Genomic DNA, 26,569 nt, shown 5'->3' with positions numbered 1-26,569 from the left:
CCTGGAATAGGAGAAATTCTACTTGAGGGGGGACTGAACTCCCGAGAAAAGAATCCTCTGTGAGCCGAGCTCGAAGCCTGAGGTCATGACCTTATATGAGAGAAAGCGAGGTGTAGGGAGTGAGGGGGCCAGCATAGGATGTGCAGGGTTTGGGTCATACAACGTACTGGGAAACAAACCACTAGAAAGAGGTAGAGATATAGTTCTTTTGGTCAGAGTGCAAATGAATTCACTTGCAACCAACTCTAGCTTCTGAAGTTCTCAGGTCGGCTTTCAAACGTTGGGAGTCTGAAAGAAGCCATTCATAAGTGTGTATGACATGCTGTGTTGCAGAACTTTTGTTTACTGTGGGACTTTTCTGTGGACCACTGGGGAGAGTGACCATTTGAAGCTGCGAGTTTGGCTCTTATTTATTGAATACCTAGGACATTAGTAAAAAATGGAGCTGGCTCTATCTAAAAGGCCAGTCTTTGTATCTGCAGACTCGGGGAGTGAGTAGGAAAGTCTGAGCTGGAAGCAGCAAAGGGCATTTTCGCAGGATGAGTTATAAATCTGCTGAAGGAGACTGAGACCACAGTGAGCACCAAGTGTTTTAGTTGGGGCCTGTGCGATTAGTTTGGCAAGAGCATTTTCTGGGACTGGTTCTTGGCATAATTTGTCCTTGTCTATGGAGCTTGGGGCATCAAAAGACAATCTTCATGTCTTGCCTCTGTCTCCCACCATCTTTATTTCCATTTCCTCATGTCCTGGTGGATTGTTTTTCCTTTGTAGCTTGTCTGAGACCCCAGAACCTTCACAGGTCTCATGTGATTTGTTACCTCCGGGCTAGAAATAGCTACCTTTTCCAGTAGCCATGTGAAGGCATGCCTATCCTTCTTCAGGACCTTGGGTCTTTGTAAAGAAAGATGTAATGCAAGGAGCGGAGGAGGTTGGCGGCACTTGGTTGCCTTGTGTGGGGTACATGCTACCTAACCTTGCCCAAAAGGCCAGATTATGTTGACACTCAGAAAAAGCAGAAGTGAGTTCATCCTCCATCTTTGCAGGTTTTGATCTTTAACCTTAGAGGGTCCTCATCATTCAGGAATCCTTAAGCAGTGACTAACACTAACAGTTCTGAGTGTCTTACCATGGCTGGGCTTAATGGCTTATGTTTATTTCTCATTTGTTTGATTATATTTTCTCAAGATAAAGCACTCCAACAAGTAGAGAGCCCTTCGTATTATAACAGCCCCATCACTTTGCTATAGTGCCTCCCGGAAGAACAATGCCTTAACTGGTTCCAGGCCACCTGCTCCTTCACCTGGGGCAATTGGGTATGAGTCTGTAGTAGGATTGCCTGGAATCTTGTGAACCCCAACTTGGAACTCTAATTTCACAGAGGCCTGAGAGTAGGCATTCTATCAGATTCCCAGGTAATCCTGGTGCTGCTTTTAAAACAGCTGATAACTTGGAGGTACCAGTTTTTCTGGGAGGTTAAGAAAACTGAGAGCTAGGGCATGGACAGGGTAGGGTATGGTTGCAATTCCAGGATTCTAGAGACTAAAGAAGGAAGACTATAAATTTAAGATCAGCCTGGGCTATATAGCAAGATACTCTACCAGGCAGGAAAGGCTATTTCAGTTATCTTAAAATTAAATAAAATGTTAAAGCAAAAATTAGTAAAGCAATACATTGTCATCTGCATTCATAAATATGTTAGCAATCATAGTTATATATGCATGCATGAAAACACATTTTATGTGTTTTATACATGCGTTTGTAAATGGTATGTATTATATAAATATACATATATACTCTTTGAATATCTCAAAATTTTATGTAAATAGTATTTATATAAATATATAAATGTACATCTATACTCTTTGGACATCTCAAACTCTGCCATCCCCTGTTGTTCTACTAGAGCTGTTCTTCTGGGCACTGAGTATTGGATGTGACTTAGTCAGACAGAGACAATAGCCACTGGGTCCTTCCATCGTATTTTTCTTGTCCCTCTAGGAGAAAAGAACACTGATCATGTTATCACTTGAAAGCAGCTGATGATGCTGTTGTCCCTGGACTTGGAGTCATCAGACATGCCCACACTATCAGGCTTCAAACCCTGGTCTGTTCATTCCTTCCTTCTATCCTTAATCCATTTGTCCATTGTTCTGTCTATTCCATGGTCCATTTATCATGGAGAGGGCATTTAGTCAGGGCCTATTGTGTATCAGATGCCTGACTAAGAGCCAAGTATATAAAGTTATGAAACAAAATGTAATATCTGCTTTCAGGAACTGATATTCTGATGGGAGCTATCATAAACAGGAGAGCCCATAAAATATTGGATTGTGGTAATATATATTTTTTTTCAAAGGAAATAAGCAGAAAGATGGGGAAATTACTGAGGGGTGGGAGGACCACTGAGATGATGGTGCTAAAATTGTGTCCCAGTGGGGAGAGACAGGTAAAATCTATCCTTTCTTCTAAGATCCCAATGGCAAACTGAGGCATAATTTTATCGAAGTTCTCTATGGGAAACCAATGAGTTGTTTGGGCCTCCTTACAGAGCATATCTGAGGGGTGACTTACAGGTATGTGGGTGTCTAATCCCAATTAGAAGTACCTGGAAAGCCTTCAGCCAACAGAGATAAAGCCCCTCCTCCCTTAGTCTCTGCCCTTCCCTTCAGCCACATGCGATTTAAGCAGAGTTGTATGTAACAGGGGTAGAGAACATCTGAATACCCAGGTGAGTTTGTCGTGACCTTCCATCTCTACATGAGTGGCTCTAAACAGCCAAGCCAAGAAGCCTAGGCGGGATAATCCTTTTGCAAGAGAACACAGCTGAACTCCCCAAGATGGAGATTGCTCTGCTCTGAGGATAGTAATGCACCACAGGTGATCAAGGAAGTCAATTCTCTCTGAAAGTGACATTTGAAAAGAGGAGAGGTGTATGCTCTGGACCAGGATGGCAGCATAGGAGTTGTGAAGTGGATAAAATGGTCCTTCCTGTTGGCAATGAATCGTGATGGACTTGAGGATGCTGCCACGCTAATTTAACTCACCCTTTGCATAGCTCAGTTCACGTTTCAACCACTATTTAACTACAGATGATGATAAAGGAGAAAGAAAGCTCTAAGAATGTAAATAAATTTAACAAGGGAAGGCAGTGTAAGGTACAGCAGTAATGTGGAAGAGGAAGTCATGTGGCAACAACTTAGAAAAGGCTTCCTAAAGAAGGGGATACCTAAACAGGGCTGTTAAAAATCCGCAGCAACTGTCTGTGGATAGGAAAGGGAGCAGAGACAGAGGCAAGTTTGGCACGGAGGCATCTACCAGCATCTAAGCCTCTGTATGAATTACAAAAAGGTGTAATAATGGCCCTTTCTTCAGAGTGAACCTCCAACCCTACGTGTCCCTCCACAGACTCCTTTCTGCTGTGGATACATTATAGAATGTAAATGGCAGTCCAGATGACACCACAGAGGGTCACTGCTACTGCATTTCAAGCATTCACATCCTGTTCATTTCACTATCCAGATGTGTGGTTATTCACTATAGTGTAAAAATCTGATTTTAAAAATTATTATTTACATTTATTATGGAAAAGGCTGTCAGTTCTTGGCATATAGGTGACAGTTGCTGATTACTAAAAGACTTTTTCTAACTTTACTTAATTGAATTTTTACTTGTGGAAAGATTCATGCATATCTATAATACATTTTAGTCCATCTTCACTCTTATTAGTACCCTATCTCATCTCCCCTCCTTCTCCTGAACCTCTCCTTCTTCCAAAGCCCCTTTCCTACTTTCAGTGGTGTGTTTGTGTGTGTGTGTGTGTTTGTGTGTGTGTTTGTGTGTGTGTGTGCGTGTGCGTGCGTGCGTGTGCATGACTGAAGTTAAGCAGGGATTTCTGTTCCTACACAAGCATGAACAAATTATTTACTGGACCACATCAGTTTCTCTTATGTACAATAGAAGGGGGTGTTAATTATTCCCATTTGATAGGGAGTTTTGAGAGGCAGTTGATCAGAATAATGCCTTAAAAAGTATTAGAACAAAGTTAGTGTAGAGATTCTTTTTTGAGGGAGGAGGTAGAAGTTTGGTTGGTACTAGGAAAGAAAATAAGTGGGCCCTGGGAGAAAATGATTGAGAAGAAAGACCCAATTGAAGAGCACCGGGAAGACAAATGACAGGAAGGAACTGGGAGAAGAAAAGCAGTGTGTTCCTCCTTGAGTTGCTACCCATTTTACAGGGGAGCCCCAAGAAAATGATGTGAAGCTGCTTATTTATGTATTTATTATTTTTACAGTGCTGAAGATCAAACCATTGGAATCTTGCCCATGCCAGGCAAGTGCTTCTGGTGGCCACATCCCTAGTAGCTGCTCTTCTGTTCTCAAATACTGTCTTTCCCTGTGTTCTTTTGTTCCGAGAATGAACAAACAAGGGCAGAAACTTGGTCGTTTTTTAGGAAGTGTATGTGACCTTTCCATGTGCCGTTCGCTTTGATTCCTTTCCTGGTTTCTTTTGTGGTCTCTGTAGTTATACACATCCTGTACATATAACTTAAGGGGAGAGGGAGCGTGTTTTCACAAAGTGAACACATTCGTGAATCCATCTCCCAGATCAAGTAAGCAGAATATAGCTGTGCTCCACGAGCCTCCCAAGGGCTCCCTTCCCTTCCCTGGCTCCCCCGGGCTGCCACAATCCTGACATCTAAGGCTATTGGTTAGTTTTGCCTGCTTTTGAACTTTATATAAATAGAATCTTAAGTCATATGTTCTTTTGTACTTGGCTTCCTTTGTTCTCTATGATGTTTGTGAAATTTGTCTGTTATTAGATGTGGTTATAGTTTGTTCGTTCTCGTTGTTGTATAGTGATTCATTCTATATTTTAGGTATACATTTTGCTTATACCTTCAACTACTGGTGGCCAATAGGTCCCTGTCACTTTTACAATTCAGCTCATGTGTTTAGCAGGTCCAAAATAAAATGTAATGGCCCCACCTGCTAACATCCAAAGCAACATGTATTTGGGACCCATTGTTTCATCTGTCCCCCAGAGTAGCTCTCTTCATCTTTGCATGAAGTACTATGTGGCATTTTGCTTCTGCCTCTTTGGGTATGGCTTGGTCACCATCTGTTTTGTTTCCTCCTTGCTGTACCTTCTGCTTTTATTGAACTGATCTAATTTTCCATATGATGTTCTCAGATTGCGCAAACCACACTGCATTGGGCTACGTAAGAGTTTCTCTAAGAAAGGGAGGCCAGGATTTTCCCATAAAATTTGCTTAGTTCCCAAGCAAAATGGGGAACTAAGTTGAGAATTTAATCCATAGTGTTCTATACTAGGATAGTGCTGTTACTCTGGGTAGGGAAAATAGGGAACTCAGAACAACTATGGACTCTCTTATTCTAGACCACACCTCCAGGAGGCAAATTAGGACAACAGAGACCTGGGAAAGAGACTAAGACTCTAGGGCATGATTCCTAGCAAGGGCCTCTCAGTCACTTCCTTTACAGAACTGGAGTTCTCACACTTAACTCAAATGAAAGATTGATTTAAAACAAGGTGCCTACAATGTTTGAGTATGTTTTATCCACCCAATTTCCAAGATTCTCCAGACTCTCCCGTTTTTCTCTCTAGATCCACTTTGCACTTTTCTCTGCTCAAATTTATGGACATAGGTTCTACATGCATTGAATCAACTAAGTTCTCCAACAGCCTCTTGCTCTGGCTTCAGGTTGACTGGCCAATGTGAAACATGGCAGGCATAAGGAGAGAGCATTTGGAAAACCTTGTATTTGCAACCCTATCCTTACACATAGCTGTATTTTCCTTATAGAAACAGTAACCTCTCCCTTTCTTTACATCATCAGGTCTCTGGTATAAGATCTCCATGGTTTTGTTACCTGGCCCCTTTTCCTGGAAATGTATAAACTGTTCTTTTATTGAACTTACTTCAGTTACCAAGCTTAAGAGCACCACCAATTTCCTACTTATACTCAGAATGATGGACCCTAATATGGTAATATCGGTACCTGTGTGATGGCCAATTTTAAATTTCAACTTGATGGGAATAAAAGGCAACTAGATTAATGACGCACACCTCTGAGTGTTTCTGTGAAATCAGAAACTGTTAGATCATGGGAGTTCTGACCTAATGAGTGGGCTAGTTAATTCCTTCATGGAATCATCATATGATAGCATTATCGGGTGGTCAGGAAATGTAGGAGATGGAGCCTAGTTGGATAAAGTAGGTCACTGAGGCTGTGTCCTTGGGGGTCTGTCTTCTCTGACACCCTCCTGTATCCCTTCTCTATTTCCTGACTGCCATAATGTGAACTGATCTGCCTTGACATTTCTTATTCACCATTATGAATTAAGATCTTTGATACAGTGAGTCAAAGTAAATCAGTCCTCTCCTCAAATGGATTTTCATTAACTATTTGAAGATAGGGGTGAGCAAAGTAACTAATATGACTGGGGAAAACAGCAAGCAGATAAAGACCTTCTCTGCTGCACCACCCTCTCCACAGCCCTGACAGCCTCTAAAGAATGTACAGTTCTCTTTTTTGAACCTTAGCTAATGAAGGAGTTTTGGTGGGAAATTTCTCTTAGGTGAGAATAAAACCAGGAAATGCTTTGTCTCCAGAATTAGAAGGGGAATACGTATGGGGACAGAGAAGTTGAAAGTAAGTTTTGTACCCTGTGGCAGGCCTTCTGTCTTTTGAGAAGACATAACAAGGGAAGTCTTTTTCACACACCATGGTTCTCCATTTTCGTTTCAGCTTTTTTGTGCCTTGGGCCAGCATCCAGAAGAGTTGGATAAGATTACAGAGCATAGTAAATGATGTGAAAGAGTCATCAAAAATGTAGCGCTCAATAAAAAATAATAAAATAAAAAATATATAAAAATAAAATAAATAAATAAATAAAAAAGAAAGAAAGAGTCATTGGCTGGATGTGGTGCTGCACACTTTTAATCTAGCCCTCTGGAGGCAGAGACAAGCAGATCTCTTTGCGTTCTAGGCTGGCCTGCTTATAGTAAGTTTCAGGCCAGCCTAGGACAGGATACATAGCGCAAGTGAAACTCAAAACCTGGGAAGGGGGTCACTCCATGTTAAGTTGTGAAGAATCTGGACCACTTCCCCTCCTTAAACTGAAACTATCCCACCCTTCAGGATTTTCTATGTCCTACGCTTGCATTCTTTAGTGCATGAGCATTTTTTTAATTTCCGCTCTGGAACTTCATAAAGACAAAAGAAAAATATGCCCATATACAATTTTCATAAATTTCAATTTAAAGACATGATTCTTCTACCAATATAGAGTAAGCAAATCTCAAAGATTTAACTACTAATGAGAAAACTAGGAAGAGATCACTGCCAGTTCACAACATTTGAAGAACAGATTATAAAACCAGTTAAAAAAATAATATACTAGGTACCCATGAAGTCATACGCCTCGAGTGATTCTGCTGAACCAAATCCATTTAAATTTCTGCAGGATAAAGATCTCTAAGTAAGGATATCACATTTAACCTACTGCCCTAATCAGTAATACCTCAAGGATGCATCCTCCCCGAGAACTAAATAATCTCTGACAAGTATGCTATATTGTGCCTCAATATGAACTTACGAATTTGTTCTCCCCTTTGACTTCATTTCCAAGTTTTTGGTAACTATTCCTAGCAATCCATGTGTGATCTGAACTGCCACGGTCCAGCACGCAGTGCCTGATACCATATAGAAATGGAAGGCGTGTTTATTGGGAGAGCTCATGAATCTAACGAACACCCCTGATTACCCAAGCTTTGTCAAGATTCCCAACAGCTGCATCACCTGCAGGGACCAGCCTGTGTTTTCCTGCAGACAGGGGAACAGAAGCTTCTTCAGACTAGTCTGGATAGGCATGGGGGAGAGGCAGCAAGTCCTGGTGGCCTGCGGCTTTCGCCTCATCTCCGGCCACATTTGGTCTGTGAGAGCTCTATATTTAGCTTACGCTACCAGGCCTGGCTCTCAGGTAAATGAGCATGAATGGTTCCTGGCAGCCCACAGTGCTCTCCAGGTGCACTGTGAAAGTGCAAGGGAAAATTGTAACGACTCAGTGCTGAATCTTTGAGAGGCTGGGCGTGGCGCTGTTAACAAAGAAGTATACGTCAATGAAGGACGTGGATGGTGGACAATGCCATGGCTTTCATCAACCGTAAGATGAGAAAGGAGACAGTGGTGTTCTAGTCAGTGAAGGCAGCTTCTTCATTTGAGGCTTTTAGAGCCATTGGGTTTTTATTTAATCATGCTACCCATGGATTTGATGCTTTGATCATTTCATAAAGGTTTAAAAATAAAACACACTGAGGCACTTAAGGGCATGTACTGCTGTTATAGAGGACCTGAGTTCAGTTCTAGCATCAAGTAGATCACAAGCTCCTAGAACTCCATCCACAGAAGGATCCCATGCCTGTGGCATCCACAGGCGCTGGCACTTCTATAAACTACACATGCCCCCGTCTCTCTCTGTCACACACACACACAAAATTTAAAAATAGCAAATATGTTTTAAATGTTTAAAATCACATTGCTGTGATATGATTTATCCAGACAGCTGTCTTGTAAGGGTCCCAGCCCAAGGACATTAAAACTGCATGGACTGAGAACTTTTCTGAAATTCTCATCCTACTTCACAAGACCATTCTATAGAAAAAACAAAAACAAACAAACAAACAAACAAACAAAAACAGCTAAGGTCCTGTTTCAGTTAGCTTTTACTGTTTAACAAGCCACTCTGAATTTTGTAACTTAAAACCATAAAAGTATATTATTCTTCATGATTCTCTTAATCTCAGCCAAATTGGTTCAGCAGGTCTTGCGTGGTCATGGATCGCCAACTGAGGACTGTTCTTCAGCAAACATAGGATATATGGCCCCTGATCTATATGTCCCTCATTTCAGCAAGTTAGTTAGTCCTGGTTTCTTGGCACGCTCCAAAGAGCAACTAAAATAAGCAATACTAAAGCACAACACTTTGGGGTCTGTGTTTGTTGTTGTCCCTTTTGTCATAGTAAGTAGCACAGTCAAACTCAGAGTTAGTAGCATCATCAAGCTCCAAGATTATATACAGGATGTGCCTGTTTAAGGCAGGATTAGTTAGAAAGGAAGAATGTATAGATATCTTTAAAACCATTCTACCATAGATGCAAACCATAGTAACTTACCCAAACTTAAGTCAAGATTGGGTCTGGGATACAGGCCTCATTCTGGATCCAGCGCTACCCTCATAATTTCATGAGCTCCTTTCTAAATTCCAAGGGTAAGCTGAGGCTGCTTCTTTGTTCCCCAGCCACCCAGACCTGAAATAATCACACAGAAATTATATTAATTATAATACTGTTTGTCCAACAGCTTAAGCATATTTCTAGTTAGCTCTTACATCTTAAATTAACCTATTCCTAATATTTTATATTTTACCATTAGGCTCGTGTTTTACCCATAAGGTTCTGGCTGGTGGCTTGCGTCTTTCTCCTTCAGCAGCTACATGGTGTCTCCCTAACTGTGCCAAAAACAGCTTCTTTATTAACCAATGGTAAAAAAAAAAAAAAATATTCAGAGCATACAGAGGGGAATCCTATATCACAACCCCTTTTCTGCCTAAATAAAAAGGAAGGTTTTGACTTTAACATAGTGAAATTCCATATAACAAAACAGGTATCAAGCAAGAATTACAGTTACAATATTTATATCTACTTTATCTTTTATAATAACTAAGGAAAACTGTAACTATATCTATTCTTCAACTTCATCAAAGACCCCATTAGTATAGAAGGAATCCACAGGTTCTCATCCTCTGTGGAAACAAAAGCAGAACCTCTTTTCCAAAGCAATTTATCCTTAGACCCAAATTTTGAAGTCAAGATACCTTTAATGTATATAATAATATTATATATATATAACATATATTATAATATATAATATAATAAGTTAAACCATATTATATATATACATATGGATATATAATATAGCTTAGCAGCCCCCAAAATCAAATATCTCTCTGCAGTCAAAAAATTCAAAGAAAAAATAGTATATATAACCCAGACTCTCTGTGTATATTCCATCTTTACGTGGTTTATTTTTCTTACTCTATTATTTTTTTCTACAAGTATAATACTTATTTTATTATCTTTATTCCTTTGGTCTATGACTATCTGTATTCTTTTGTATTATAACTGTCTATACTTTTTCCTTTGCAACTATCAAGAAGCTGTGCTAACCTTTTTTTGTGTGTGTCTAGAATTTTTTTCCAAGCTCTCTCAGGTTTTATGTGGATGTAGCTGCCCCACGTTAGCACAAGTAGGGTTCCATTCCTTTAAAAAATTTAATTATAGGTACTTGAACTGGAGAGATTTCTAGAAGTAGAAAGTGTTGACTTCAAGTGTTGAGAAGACTCCACCTTCTTAATCAGCAATGGGCAGAGACAGCCCAGTCTTTGGCCTCAGTCTCTGAACCAGCATTCTAGGTGATCTGGCTTACCTTCTGGGATTTCCCTTCCAAAATCAGAATCCAGCTTTGACCTGGATCCTTAATACTCTTCATTCCATCTGGGAGATACTGACTCACTACCTGAGTCTCCTTGACCTGCTGGACGAACCCCTTCTCCTGGTCAAAGCTGGGTTTGAATACTTGGTACCTGCTGTCCTAATTTACTTTTCTGTTGCTGTAATAAACACCAAGGCCAAAACCAACTTGGGGAGTGTGGTGGTTTCAAAACAATGCCCCCCCATTGGGAGTGGCACTATTAGGAGGTGTTGTTTTGTTGAAGCAGGTATGGCCTTGTTGGAAGAAGTGTGTCATTGTAGGAGTAGGCTTTGAGGTCTCCTAAGCTCAAGCTATGCCCATTGTGACACACAGTTCACTTCCTGTTGCCTGCGGATCATGATGTACAAGTCTCAACACCTTCTCTCACCACGTCTGCCTGCACACCACCATGCCCGTCCATGATGATTATACACTAAACCTCTGAAATTGTAAGGCTCCCCAATTAAATGTCTTCCTTTATAAGAGTTGTCGTGGTCATCCTGTCTCTTCACAGCAATAAAAACCAGAACTAAGACAGGGAGGAAAAGTTTCTTACGTCTTCCACTTCACAGTTCATCACTTAGGGAAGCCTGGATAGACGTGCAAGGCACGAGCCTGCAGACAGGAACTGAAGCAGACATCATGGAGACATGTTGCTTGACAGCTTGCTTCCCCTGGCTTGCTCAGTTACCTTTCTTACCCATCCGAGATTCACCTGCCCAGGGATGGTACTGCCCACAGTGTGTTTGGCCCTCATACGTAATTAGCAGTCAAGAAAATGCCCGCCCAGATATTCCCACAAGCCAGTCTGTTGGAGACAGTTCCTCAGTTGAGATTCCCAGGTGATTCTGGTTTACATCAAGTTGACAGACACTAGCCAGCACATGAACACACTGATTAGTGCCTCTTCAAGCTGGGTCCTGGAAATGGGTCCAGATCAGTGGTTCTCAGCCTGTAGGTTGCAACCCCTTTGGGGACTGAATGACCCTTTCATACGGGTAGTCTAAGACCATTGAAAAACACAGATATTTACATTATGATTCATAACAGTAGCAAAATTACAGTTATGGGGCAGCCATGAAATACTTTTATGGTTGGGGGTCACCATAACACAAGGACTCTGTTAGAGGGTCTCAGTGTTTAGGAAGGTTGAGAACCACTAGTCGAGATAATCACTCTGTTTTCTTTCTTTTTAAATATTTTTTGAGAATTTCATTTATAAATATTATGTTTCTACCTCTCCCTCTCTAGTTCTTGCAGTGCCTCCACATGTCCTCTCAATTCCATGAGTTCTTTTTTGTCATTATTTACACACAAACACAGAACCTACTGAGTCCATTTACTGTTACTCCTCTGTGCATGTGTTTGGGATTGATCACTGATCAGATGACTTGTCAGCAAGCTCATCCCTGAAGAGGACTGATATTCTCTCTCTCTCTCTCTCTCTCTCTCTCTCTCTCTCTCTCTCTCTCTCTCTCTCTCTCTCTCTCTCTCTCTCTCTCCAGTCATTGATTGCCTATAGATCTTTTCTCCGGGAGCATCTTGTGAGATTTCTCCTATCTGTGTTGGTATGTCAAGTGGTGTTGTCATTATGCATGTCTTGCTTCGGCAACCATATTGTTTCAATGTTATTGGCACAGATTCTCTTTTACATTCAGACATTATAGCAGAAAGCATTCTGGTCCTCTAATTCTTACAATCGTTCCACTCCCCTCTTCTGTAATTTTCTCTGAGCCTTAGGCATAGCTGAAATGCATAGAATCACCCTGTCTTCTATCCTAGCAATAGAGAAAGCACAACTTGGAATATCACCAATAATACATACTCAGTAACATTTATTTGCTCAGAGTGCAACATTAAGGGGATGCTGAGCTCCAGTGTGACCAAAAAGCAGTGACTGAAGCCCCCTGGTGGACAGCCCAGGCCTATCCATTGTAGCCCTTGGCAAATTAGGTCTGGCCTCAAATTTGAGTAATGAGGGACATTGCCCCATGAGAGCCAGCTTTATTATCTAGGTTTGTCTACCTATACATAAGGAGGACTCTAGAAAATACAAAATTTCCACCTCATATTTTCATTGATGTTTTATAGCATGAGGAAAGATTCTTTTCTGGAAAAACTGGATTTCTATCCTTGTAATTATGTCTTATATGTTATCTTAGAGTTGAAAGGGTGATTTCAGTTCATTTTTTAACTAACAGAACATAAAAGAAGAGGGTCCTGGAAAAATTACCCCTCTGTTTTCTGTGCCAGCGACAGAGAAAACACAAGTTGAAATGCCACTAATAATCTACGCAGTTTTAAGATCAAAGCAATATAGAAGTATTAGAGATAAATCAGCAACATGCTGACTTTCATTTTGCCAGCTGGCCCAGAAGCTTTAGAAAAGATGCACAGAGTTGGGCAGCCCCTTCCCCGAGAGAGCCAATTCCTGCCCCAGTCCTGAGAACTGCCTATCCTTCATCTCTTCTAAAGCAGAGCCTGAGATCAGAAGTGAGGTCACTCCCATGCCCTAAAGTAAACATCCTTCTCATATATTCTGCCACCACAGCCAGAGATTCCTTGGCTATTAGTCAGACTTTAAACAGAAGGCTCTATTGGTTCCCAGCCAGGACTGTGACACTTCTGCCTTCTTGAAACATGTGACTGTGTCACCAGCTTCCAGGGTTGTCTTCGGGATCCCTTAACAAAGCACATGTCTGGCCGTCTCCTCTCTGCCAGGATAGTCTCTAAAGAGTCATTGCATTTTTACACTTGGTTTAGAATAAGGGCACTGATGATGTAACTATTTATTTCATCCCCGCAGCTTGCAGGGGAGTGATTGTCAGCACATGCAAGAATAGAAGGCAGTCACCCTTGGTACCCTCACACCCAGATAGAACGATGTCTCCCCAGTGGGTCTCGATGGCCTCTTTCCAGCACCCACTGCTGCCACTTGCAGAGTACCCACCTCCATCCCATCCATCTCCTGAGCACCAAGAACAAGTGTGCCCCTTGGAGAAAGAGATGCCTGAGATCCCAAAATCATTTTAGTCCTCCTCTGGCTTTTCTCTCCCCAGGAGCACTTGCTCTTCAGGCATGTGTGAAGATAATCAGTGTGTCCTTTATTCTCCCCAAATGGAGAACTTTTGCTCTTCCCTTTGAAACCCCACCCGTGACATTCTTGAACTTATTTTTAGATGTGTGGAAGTTTTCCAGACAAAATCGATGCCTAGCACAGATTAAAAAAATAATAATAATAATAATAATAATAATAAAACCCAGTATGATTATCCCGGTACAAGGAAGCAGAGCGTCTTAATATGGGAGAAGTGTAGCCATATGCCTGGGTGTAGCATGGCTCCCTTTAATCTGGAAAAAGGAAACGAGCATTGTTGATAATAATATGCAGATGTCCAGCTGCAAATGAGGACAGATTGCTAATTAGCTATATTGTTAGTGTGTTTTCAGGAGAGAGACTACAGTGACGTTAATTACAATCTCTGTTGTTTGCTGTTCAAAGCCTGTGAGACCAAATGCACTGCTAATAATATCTTCTTTAATATCTTCAATAGAAGATTCTGAGATTCTTTTTTTTTCCTTTAGAATCCCACATTAAAGCTACATTAGAAGTAATGAGGCCAACAGCCTGCGCCTAATTAAAACAAAATCTATCAAGACATAGCAATCATTATCATTAAGTAGTACTTATTTGGCGCCCCCTTACCAGTTGGAATTGGGGGATGGGTTTCACAGATCGCAGATACAGCCTTCTTTGCCCCCCAGAAATTTGCCATCTAGCCTGACTCTGAGAAGTCGGCCTGCCTGTTTGTATTAATCTGGGAATAGTTTCCACAGCCTTAAAAAGGAAAAGTACTAAAATGTTTCTAGTCAGCTGGTTTGTTACCAGAGAGTGCCTCTCCTGGAGGCTCAGGGAGGGGTCAGAGAAGCCTGTTTTTCACGCAATAGCCCTCTGCTGGTGTCTGTTGAATGGAGCGGGTGCTATTCCCAGAGGGGGACCACACGGCGTAGGTCATTTCTCCAAAAACCGGAGCCACTGACCATCTCCTCACGCTGTTCCTGTCTCCTGTGATCATCCTCCTCTCTAGATGGTCATTGTCACATTGGTCCTGTGGTTTGCTGTCCAAAGAACATTATTCTCTCTCCCTGGCATTTATTGCCTGCAGCAAATGATCAGCTGGGACACTCTGACCATTCTGACCACTCTGGTCATTGATGTGGTTGTGGTAATCCACCTTGGCCACAAGGAAGTCACAATGAGCAGCTTGAGCCACACAGCGGCAGAATGCTGTCTCTAGATATCCTTCATCTTGCGCCCGTAACATACTCAGTATAAGGAGCGCAATGATAAAAACATATGGCTTATCTTAAACATTGTCCCAGAAAACACTCTTGTTCATCTCACTATAAACTGTCCCAGGGGAATGCAGGACCAGGTTGGGAGAGCAAAGAGAAATAGAAGATACAGGACCAGGTTGGGAGAGCAAAGAGAAATAGAAGATGGGGGGTGTTAAGGTAATCCAAGTACCACACAGCTCCCACAAGCCCTTAACCGACTCGCAGAATGCCACCAGTGAAGTGGCACCTAGCGAAAAAGGTCACAAGACAAACTGGTATGTCCACTGTCCAGCTATGTTACTGTAGGGCTCTCAGTTCTGTACTCTTGCGGATATGATAAAGCAGGTTCTGTCCACTGCAGCCTGTGTCTTCCTGGCTTACCACCCCACTTTCCCGTTCCCTTCACCTGTTCACTTTTATTTCCTTTTGATCTCAGTTCACAAATTACCCCCCGCAGAGCTTAATTATAGCTACTTCCAATAATGATAGTCATTTTTTTTCTGGGATTTTTCTTTATAGGTTCTGTTATATGCTCGCACACCTTCAGACTCGGTGTGCATCAGTCATGTAGCTTTGGTTTTGGTTTTTGATGTCCAAGTTGTCTGATCCAACTAGGAGCCCTTCAAGCCAGTTCTTGGTATGTTGTTTGTTTTTTACCCAAGAGAACCCAGTTAGGCACTGAAAATGTCTTTGCTGTCTGTCACCGCAAAATACTCCAAACTCATGTGCGCTGTCTATTTCTAAGCGCTTGGCTCAGCTGTTTGTGCAAGGAGCTCTGGTTCATCTGAGTGAGGACATACCCTTGAATGTTACCGAGAGCACTCTAGGACAATTTAAAGGAAAGGCTGTGTAGCACAGTCAGCAAGATTTGAGGACTGTAATGTGTAAATGCAGAGACAGTGACGATTCTGTAGAGGGCTGCAGATTTGGAACGGGATGTTCCGGGAAGTTGTAGAGTCCAGCATCTATAACTGGCTGCCAAGGAATTTAGTCACATTTCATTTTATGCTCTGCCAATAATTCTGTCATTTAAGGATTGAGTTCAATCACAAGGATCAAAAACTCAATGTGGCTAATTAGCTAAATAGGTTTTTTTACTTTTTATTGGAAATATTTTTTCATGTAGCATATTCTGATCATGGTTCCCCCCTTTAAGCATTTGATTTTATTAATATATATAACATTGTGCATACTTATAGAGTATGATAATTCAAAGTATGTATGTCATATGAAATGATAAGTTCCTGATAACTAGCTTCAAATATTTATTATTTATACATCATGTCTATGTTTTAGGAATTTTTTAACTATTCTAGTTATTTTGAAACATAAAATAAATTATTGGAGATTATTGTTACCCTCCCATGCTGTAAAACAACAGACCTAATTTGTCCTGTCAACTACATTTATGTACCCTTTATTTAAGCTCTTCCGGTACTCACTCCCTAACCTTCCCAGTCTCTGGCAACCAGCACACTTGCTACATCATTGAGATTAATATTTTTTAACTTCCACAAATGAGCACCAACAGGTAGCATTTGTCTTCCTTTGCTTAGCTAATCTCAGTGAATGCAGTCCTGTGATTTCCATCAGGATTTCTACAAGTGACAGAGGACAGGACTTTTTCTTCAACCTACCCAAACACATGGTCCTGGCAGAAAAGCTGATAGATAAACCAATAAAGCAGAGAGTTTCACAGTTCTAAAACTACAATAGAGTTTACAGAAGAGGACACTGCTACTGCTGCTGTAGCATTACTGTGCTGGCTATTTCTATGTCAACTTGATACAAGCTGGAGTCATCAAAGAAGAAAGAGTCTCAGTTGAGAAATGCCTCCATAAGGTCTGACTAGAGGGCATATTCTTATTTACTTGATTAACTTTTATTGATGAATTTATTAATTATTGACTAATTGATTCATACGGGAAGAGCCCAGCCCATTGTGCTTGGGACCACCCCTGGCCAGGTAGTCCTGGATTCTGTAAGAAAGCAGGCTGAGTAAGCCATGATGAGCGAGCCGGTAAGCAGCACCCCTCCTTGGCCTCTGCATCAGCTCTTGCTTCCTAGGTGAATCAAGTAATTCAATAATTACTAAATTAATCAATAAAAATCAGTTAGAGCTGTGACAGTTATTTAAATGTTAAACACTAACCTGCAAGAGCCTGATGTTTTTAAAACCATGCTCTCAAATACTTGTAGAAAAGTGAAGGTGGAAAGTGTGAAACTGTAGCTAGCTAATTTGACCCACCAGAATCACCTGCCTCAACTTCAGTTCTCCTGGTTTCATTTTCAGTAGGAGTAACAGCTCTCTCGTTAGGACCATCAAGGGAGAATGACTACTGGGGATGGGATACAGCATTGCCAATGGAAGGTCACAGACTGCAGGCAGACCATGGAGAAGGGAACATGTCCCCATACTGAGCAGGCAGGCTCTTGTGTCACTTCAATACAGACAAAAAAAAAAAAACCATGACATCTCAGAAGGAATGGAGCGTCTCTTGTCTTAAATTCCTGGACACCTCCAAGCTACCATCTCCAGAAAAGAGTGTTTGTTTGTCTAAACACAGCTCTTTTTTACAGTTTCCACCTATCCTGCAACTCTTTCCCTGTTATGGTCATTTAATGAGTAAGCATGGTGACAACTAACGTATTGTCATGCTGGACTCTGCAAGGAAGATGTGACCCATGTCCTTTTAAGATGAAAAAAAAGGCCTTTGCTTGTACTGTTAGTAGATGTCCATCATCCTCCTGTCCCAGATCACCAAAATAGTTGGTAGTCTCATATTTTGTTATTGCTAGAGTTAAATTCCATTTCATCTTAGAGGACCATTCTAAAATACCCTTCCTGACCCCAAGATCTCCAGTTTTTTAATAGTTAAGAACACAGCAAAACATCGTGTCAAGGTAACTACATTTGGAAGAGGTGCAAACATAATTCAGATTTTCAGGAACTGTGAATAGCATTTTGTTATTAATTCCAATCTTCCAAATACTTTACAAATGTTGAATCCCAGCGTCTAGGGGATGGGGTGGTTGGGGAATGATGGAGCAATGCCACAGTTTTGTGCAAGACTCAATTCAAAACATACTTGAATCCCAGTCCTCAAACTATTCCCAGCAGAGGTACTTGTGGCCTGGATTGCTCAGTCAAAGGTCCTAACTTTGCATTTCTCTTTTATTATGTAGATACAGTTCAACTCTTGACCATCTTACTAGAAGAGTATAGGACTATGATTATCTGCTGTGCTTTGCATGGAGGGGCACTATGCCATAGAAAGTTGAAGGAGTTTGTTTGGTTTGAAGCTAAGCCAGGAAACACTCTATGGTGGTAAATTTTCTATCAGAAAAATTCAAGAGTCAAAAGAAAAAGAAATCAATTAAATTCAGTCCTTTTCTTTTCAAACACCTAAGTAAAATGTTAACTAGCCACATACATATATTTCCATGCTCTTCAAAAATACAAAATTTGGTAGTGAAAAGAATATGTCATTGCTTGTATGTATGTATGTATGTATGTATGTATGTATGTATTTTGCAATACTGAAAATTGAACGTAGGACCTTGAGTGTGCTAGGAAAATGCTCTGCCACTGAGCTACATCTTCACACAAAGAGTTTTGGTTTTCATCTAGTTAAGATGTTCAGTTGATACAATAAAGCTGGGGCTTGAGTTACAAAAATCTGTAAAGCATTTGGAAAGCAAATACCAAGCCCCTTAGATGATTTATATACCTGAGTCCCCAACAAGAAATTCTCCAGGAGAACCAACTGTGTACATTCTCATACCTATAGGGAGAATCCAACTGTACTGCAACCCTAGCAGGGATTACCAACTGTACTCTAACACTGTCAGGGAGAACCTAGTGTACTCTAAAACACCATCAGGGATTCCCAACTGTATTCTAACACCACCAGGGATCACCAACTATACCATAACCCCATTAAGAATCAACAATTGTACTCTAACCCCATCAGGGCTCACCAACTGGACTCTAACAGCATCAAGGATCACCAACTGTACTCTAACACCATCAGGGATCACCAATTGGACTCTAACGCCATTGGGGATCACCAATTGGACTCCAACGCCATTAGAGATCACCAACTGGACTCTAAACCCATCAGGGCTCACCAACTGGACTCTGACACCATCAAGGAAGTGTTGGGCTGGATGTTCAGTAACAAAGTCACAGACACAACCTCATTAGGTTCCTTTTGGGAGGTGGAATAGAGAGGTTTTATGTTGAAGAAAACTCTGTTCTCTTCTATTCTCTCTCTTTCTCTTCCTCTCTCTCTCTCCCTCTATCCTCTATATCTCTCTTTCTTTCTCATCCCCTTTAACTCAATGAAACAGTAATCATTCAGAATCTATTGCAGTGAGCAATGCCTCATAATACTAATCCAATTCCTTCTACAATCATGCCAGGAAACAGAAACCATGGCAAAGAGGTGGCTGGAAAGGTTACCAGAGACACTGACTTGGCCACATATCCTGAGCAAAAGGGAAGGACGAGAGAAAATATGAAAGCAGCTTCTCACTTCACACTTCAGAGGTGACAGACACACTCTCACGGTTCCTCTTGGCCACTTCAAACTTTGACAGAGATGGTCTGTGTGTGTTTCAGTCTTAGGCTGCTCTTGACCTTGGTATTCAAATTCAGAAGTGTTTTTACCCTGGACAGAACTGTTTGGCTGGGTCAACAGCACTCTAGTGGGGGCAGAGAGTGCATGTGGAGACAACGTGCTGGAACATAACTCCCAAACCTCAGAACATGCCCAAAAATAACAACAGCATTAGCTGCTGACCCAAAGACTCGGGAAATTCTATCTCCACATCTCCTTTCACCAGTAAACATAACAATACTGTCCCTGAAGGGATGAAAGATGCCTTCACTGAGTGTTCCAGAGAGAGTGAAAGGACAGGGGTAGCTGCCTTAGAGAAGTTTCCCCAATGACAAGTAAATTGGGACATTTTTCACTAGGTAAGAACACTGTTTGCCTTGCAATTTTAAGAACAAAGGCATTGAATTTCAGAGTTCTCTTTTTTGTCACTTTTTCCTCTACCTCTTCATCCTTCTGCCATGTGGTTCTTCAACTTTTGTCATTCTACATCCAGCCTTCCTGATTTTATGTTCCTCAAAGTAGCTGTCAGTTCCTCCTCTAGAAGTCCTATCTTATTTGATCTTTTCCCATGCCTCTGGATCACTTCAGGGCTTCCCCTTCTCTTGATCAGATCTTGTCTCTGCTGTTACCTCCTCAAAGGGGTGTTCTCTGTCTACCTGGATAATGTGTCAGTAGTCTCTTGTCTTACTTGTCTATATAGTCTTTGTTTTTTACACATAGAAGTACATTCCAAAAGAATATATATCACATAGCTATCTATGTATTATCTATGTATTCTATGTATCCATGAGATAATACATATCTCATTTATTAATGTATCTCATACCTAGTTTGTAGTTGGGATTTATTTATTGGAGAGGTAGAAAGACACAAATCAAATGGATATATTTATGGATAAATGGGTAGATGGATAGACAAGAATACATGACTGAACAGAAATCAATAAAAAAAGTGAGTTGATGAGTGAACAGAGATTCAGTGGGTGAATGGTACATAATACTTTGACTTCAACATTTATCCAATTTAATCAAATCTTTCCTTCATGGTTTGCACCAAAGAAACAAAACTGGAGGTCAAGGCTATAGTTAACCATGGTGATTAGCCAGTTGAGACTGTGAGGAATAAACTATAAGTTGGTTCTGACTTTAAATGAGTATCTCTTTTCCATCAAAAGAGCTCCCTTATTTTGATGGTCTTTGGTGTTTAATAAATAGTAAACTGGAAGGCATTTCCTGACTTGACCTTTAAAGATGGAGAAACTAACCCATGTGCTAGGGAAATGAATTGGGACTACTATGCTGGCTGTGGTGGTTTCAATAAGAATGTCCCCCATTGGCTTATATATTTGAATGTTTAATCATTAGTTAGTTGACATTTTGGGAAAGATTGGGAGGTTTGGTCTTGTTGGAGTAGGTATGGCCTTGGAGGAAGTAGGATATTGGGAATGGGCTTTGAGGTTTTAAAATCCATGCTAGGCCCAGTGTCTCTGCCTAGTGCCTGTGATTCAGGAAGTAAAGATCTCACATACTGCCATGCTATGCCCGTCTTTTTCTTGCCATGATGATAATGGACTAACCTTCTAGAACTATAAGCCAGGCCCAAATTAAATGTTTTGTTTTTATGAGTTGCCTTAGTCATGGTGCCTCTTCACAGGAATAGAACAGTGACTAAGACAAAGGTTTAACTCAAGGCACGGGGATAAATTGTCCTTGTCTTTTAATTTACTAGACTGTTAAGAGTAGCACTTTTAACCACCTACCTTCTAAGCATTTGTTCATGACTTGTCTGTCTATTTGTCTGTTTTAGAATAACCTCAACCTGGAGAGTGATTCCACATCAGAAACCAGCTTTCCTCTGTCCAAAGAAGTCTCAGGGGAGCACCAAGTTATCCACCAACCCTCCCCTAGACAGCGATTCCCTCAAGAGACTGGGCATCCTTCACTACAAAGAGACGGCCCCAGATCGTTTCTCCTTGATCTACCAAACTTTCCAGATCTTTCCAAAGCTGATATCAATGGGCAGAATCCAAATATTCAGGTAATTCTCAGCAGCTGGCAAGCGAAAGAAAAGAAAACAGCGCATCTTTTGTTTCCTAACCTGATTCGAACAGGCCCTGCAGCCTTACCTCCTTGCCCTTCTCAGCCCCTCTGTGATTCCTGCCTAGGGCTGTATTATTCCCATAAAAATAGTGTTGCAATACCCATGATGTTTTTTGAGACACTGAAATAGAAAAACAAAACAAAAATGATGTACCCTGAAATTACTGAAATGTGGTAGTTATAGGAAAATGCTTGTGACTAGACCAGGTAACCCACAATCTATCTTCAAAGCACTCAGGAAGGTACTTACCCTCGGTGCCTTGGTAACTGGCCAGAAATTCCTTCGCAAGAGGGCAACCTCCTAAGGAATAAATGACTTACCAAATAATTAAATAAGAAGACACCAGATACCACAATATCTTCCAAGAATACAGGTTTTTTTATGGTTTCAAATATCAGAGTTATTGGCAGAATGTATTTGAAACTAACACAGTTGTAGCATAGAGATGTTGAAGTCAGACACCCAAACAACACGAGGCCAATATGTCTTTGTGTCCACTACAGTCCAGTTATCCCATTCTGCTTTAAATAATCATTGTCTGTTGGTCTTCCATGGTACAGAGGAGTGAGACAGAAATGTTTACTTGCTCTGATGGCTTCTTTATCCTAAAGAGAATTGAGCCCCATTTCTGGTCTTTTGCTTTCTAGAAGGCCACAAAAGGTTGGTGTAAGTCACTCAGAAAGATATTCAAAGGCAGCTACTGTCTCCACATACTCCAACTCTCTCTCTCTCTCTCTCTCTCTCTCTCTCTCGTTGTGTGTGTTTCTCTCTGTGTGTCTTTCTTTCTTCTCTGTCTTTTTATATCTCTCAGTGTGTGTGTGTGTGTTTTTCTCTCTGTGTGTCTCTCTTCTCTCTCTCTGTCTCTCTCAGTGTGTTTGCGCGCGTGTGTGTGTCTATACACACATACTTGTATGCACACCATTAGCCTCTACCGTCCCATGCACCACTGCACTTGAGTAAACCAGCTCCCTGGTGGTCCTTTAGAATACAAGGTACTTCCCAAAGGGGAGGGGTAATGATTTCTGGGTAGCAGCCCTCATCCAGGCTCAGAGCACTGTTCTTTTGTTGAAAGTCACTGGCTTGACCTAGTCCATCCATTCAAGCACAAAACCCCTCTGCTTACCATGGCCCCTCAGCATTTCTGCCCTGGTTAGTGGCATGAATAAAGGAAGGGGTAGGCATCTGGTGTCAGAGCCTCTGGCCTCCTGCGCTCCCTCCTAGGCAAACTGATCCTTCCTCCCACCTAGCTATCCTCAGCTGGAGTCCGGGAGCCTAGCAGGAATCAATACCTTTACCCCCCCCCCCATGCCTCTGCAGCTCCAAGCTCTGAAAAAGGGACCTGAAGCTACAGGGCTGGATCCTGTCTCTCCTTTGAAAATGCCTGCACCTCTCCAAAGTGACATTGCTGAGCAAAGGGCTGTGTCCCTTGGGCTTCTTGACTCTTAGAGTGGAGAATCCTTCTAGAAGCTCACCATCTGCTTCTGTAGAACATTTTATGCCGTAAGTCAAGCAGCCTCTGTTCTGTGGGATTAGACTCTGCCTGAGCACTAGTTTCAGGCTGTGGAAATGGGAGGAGAAAGAGCTATTATCTCTGCACAGAAAGAAATGGCCTCAGATTCCTAACTTGGCTCTCCATGTTAGATTTAAAACAACTTAAGAAATTAGTTTCTGCTTTAAAAAAAAAGTCATTCAGGAAAGAAAGCAAATCCCTCGGGACAACTTAGACTTGAACTTCAGTGCCCTTGGCTGAGGTTTTGTTCTTTGGTTGATGGTCAGATAATAAAGACAAAAATTCCAAAATAAACTCATTATTAGATATGCTGTGTCAACTCATTACTCCTGTGGCTATTCACAACCAAACATATCCCTTTTCTGAATCAGGCTGAGGTCAGTATCCACTTCCACCAGTATAGTTCTTTCTTTGCCTCCATTGAAAGGGATTTAATACCAGCCATCCACAGACCTTTCTTCACACAGACTTATTTCCATGGCCCTAGGCCTCTGGGTGCTACCAGATATACTCAGAGGGATCGGTCAGGCTTTTATGTGTGTCTGCTTCTGCTTTTCACTCCTGCATCTATAATACTTTTGAAATGACCAGTCTGACTGAGTAAGAGCCAAGAAATGTCTGTGCCCTGAATAAGGACCAATGTGCCAATGGGGACAAACCTGGAAAGCTGAGATTCTCACAGACTTCTGCCGTCATCATGTACTATGGAGTCAGTCTGAGCTAGGTTTCCTGTTTAGCATCACCACTAGGTCTGCTAGTCTTGGGTTCCTGGATGTTTTTTTTTTTTTTCAATCTCTCTGCACCTCAGTTTTCTTGACTATAAAATTGGTGTGATAATTCCACCTACAATTACCCATGGAATCTGATCTCTGAGGACTGAGATTATCCACACACGAAGGGCTTAGCATAGGGTTATGTGTCTGGTAGGCTTACTGGAACTGATGGATATGATGGGTGAAGACAGTAAAGATAAGGATGGCAGAAGAACATCTATAAGAATAATTAGGTCAGCAAGATGGCTGAGCAAGTAAAGGCCCTTACTTCAGAAACCCGGCTACCTAGTTCATTCCCCAGAACCCACATAGATGTGAAAGGAAAGAACTGCCTCTACAGAGTTGTTCACTGACCACACAAATTGTAGCAAGTGTTTACACTCACACACACACACACACACACACACACACACTGGCCAGGGGGAATAAACAACTGTTTCAAAGATTAATTGGGAATCCAAAGATTTACCCAGAAACTGTTGCTACGCTTTTTTCACCACTTAACTTGGAAAGCTGATTTCCCTAAGCCAGGATAGTGCCTGAAAACTGCGTCTAAGTTTTGTAGAAGAGACACTAATGTTTGGGCGGGCACACTGCTGTAAATCTCAGTGCAGCAACCGCAATTATGTAGGGAATACCACAGTTTCTGTGGAGCATCATCAGCAGGTCTGAGACAAGAGGATTGAATATCCGCCTGGTCTACTTTGTGTTCTTTCTGCCACCGTTGTCATGGAAGAAGGACAGCCGAATCCTTTGCTGCAGAGGGATTCCTGGGTGTTCTGTGCTCTTGAGGGAATCCTCTTTCTGCTTGGGAACTTTTCAGGCTACATCCATGCACCCAGTCCATTCCGCTCACAAAGCTCAGAGGAGCAACGGGAGAAAAAGCTCCCCTGGGTTCACTGTGGCAGCACAGCTTACCTGTCTTCACAGTGGCCATGGCTCCTCAGCAGTTAGAGTGGGAAACTGTCTCAGTCTTGCTACTGAAAGTGCTTTGCAGAGCAAGAGTAAAGAATTTGGTTCTAATGTAACTTTTAACTATTTAGCAAACAAAAAAAAAGGAAAAAAAGTTGACCAAGGTTACCAAGACTCGAGAGGGAGGGGGAATGGAGTGGGGGGAGGGGGAGAGGAGTGGGAGGAGGAGGAGGAGGGAAATGGGAGGCGGGGAGGAGGTGGAAATTGTTTCAACAAAAAACAAAACACACACACAAAAAAAGAATTGATACCTATTTTTGCATTATCCTTTGGAGCTGGGAGATTCTGTCTTACCTTGGGCCTGGAGCTTCTGCAAGAGTTCTCTCTCTTTCACTAGATGTACTAAGGTGCCTCAGGGATGTACAATAGAGCTTTTTGAAAAGGGTGGAGCAATCTAGGGCCTTTATCAGCTTGAAGTCTACTGTACTCCAGTACATTCAAGTTCATTGCTCAGGAGATTTTTTTCCAAAGGTTTCCCTGACTCTAAAATACCCAAACAGAGCAAGGGAAACAGGAAACAGAAAAGTAATCCCAGCCATTTGAGAAGGCATTTGCCATGCTCATTGCGTCTTTTTAATTGGATGTCTATAAAATTTCAGGTTCAAGATTAGATTTCTTCTTTTGATATCAGTATGAGGTTTCCACATTGCTGACTGTGGGGAAGGGTGGGTCCTAAGATTTGTTTGTGTTTTGCTTTGTTTTGTGATTCATTCAGGGCAGTGGCTAGAAATTAAAGAGAAGAAAGAAACCTCGACCCTGTTGAGATTCAGCCATTGATATCATTTCTGGAATAACCTCCTATTTTGCTACCCATTGCCTCGCCAGGCAAGGACTCTATTTTGTTTGGATCTGAGCAGCAATTTGAGAGGGGAAAAAAATCGTATTGACGGTAATAGCTTGAAACATGAAATTGTTTTTATTCCCGGCTTGGAGAAATTGCAGGGCACATTTTGTTTAAGCAATCCCTTTGACTCTAGTCTGAACACAAAGGCAGTATCGAAACTATTGGGCATGTAGTCCTCTCTTATCTTCTGCTCAGAGACTGATTTCATTACCATAATTGCCTGACTCCCCTTGGCTCTTGGCAGCTTCTCTTCTCCAAGATCCTTAATACCCTTGCAAACATTGTCGCTCAGTGGTTCTGTCTCTAGGCAGAGGGGGATGGGGCTTCAAAGGAGAAAGGTCACGTATTCAAAGACTCTGCCTTGCCCGTCCTACCATGGTAGTTTTTAATCTGCCATCCAGTAGTATACTCTTTACACACTTGTCCTTTCAAGGTTCCACGTGGCTCATCCAAGTCATTATTCCCTAGCAACCGTCCATTCCACCAAACAACAATGATAGAACATGGGGATTGTATTTCTTTTCTCCTGATCTTAAAAGTACAGCTGAATCCCATAAAACCTTCATAATTATAAGCATACAGGAGTTGCTCACAAATTAAGGCAATGATGGCATCCTGAGCTAACGCTCACGGTGCCCTTCTAAGGCATCCCACAACAGAGGAGATGGATGTATTTGTCCTGATCCATCCTCAGTATACTATGGGATCTAAGGTCACCCTCTGGACCTCACGCCCAGGACCATTATTGGCTTGGCAGCTTCTTTAAGTGTCAGACCGAGTACAAAACAAACAACCCCCAAGCTATTTATCTAGAGGACGGGCATACCCCAGTGCAACTTGGCAGGGTATCTCACCAA

At 41.7% G+C, this 26,569-nt stretch overlaps 2 protein-coding genes across 2 annotated transcripts in view; one reads left to right on the top strand and one right to left on the bottom strand.

Annotated features, from left to right (window-relative positions):
- The window catches only part of Tasp1 (taspase 1), a 357,326-nt gene that overhangs the window by 12,282 nt on the left and 318,475 nt on the right, over positions 1-26,569 (bottom strand). The gene's annotated exons all lie outside the window — the stretch shown is intronic.
- Positions 1-26,569, top strand: part of Ism1 (isthmin 1) — a 71,312-nt gene that overhangs the window by 24,914 nt on the left and 19,829 nt on the right. Inside the window, exon 2 of the mRNA XM_057780146.1 lies at positions 21,320-21,550. Within this exon, the coding sequence (XP_057636129.1) occupies positions 21,320-21,550 (231 nt within the window). The remainder of the gene's footprint in view (positions 1-21,319; positions 21,551-26,569) is intronic.

Source organism: Chionomys nivalis, chromosome 9 (genome assembly GCF_950005125.1).
Source record: "Chionomys nivalis chromosome 9, mChiNiv1.1, whole genome shotgun sequence".
NCBI lineage: Eukaryota > Metazoa > Chordata > Mammalia > Rodentia > Cricetidae > Chionomys > Chionomys nivalis.
This window is presented reverse-complemented; position numbering and strand designations above follow the sequence as displayed.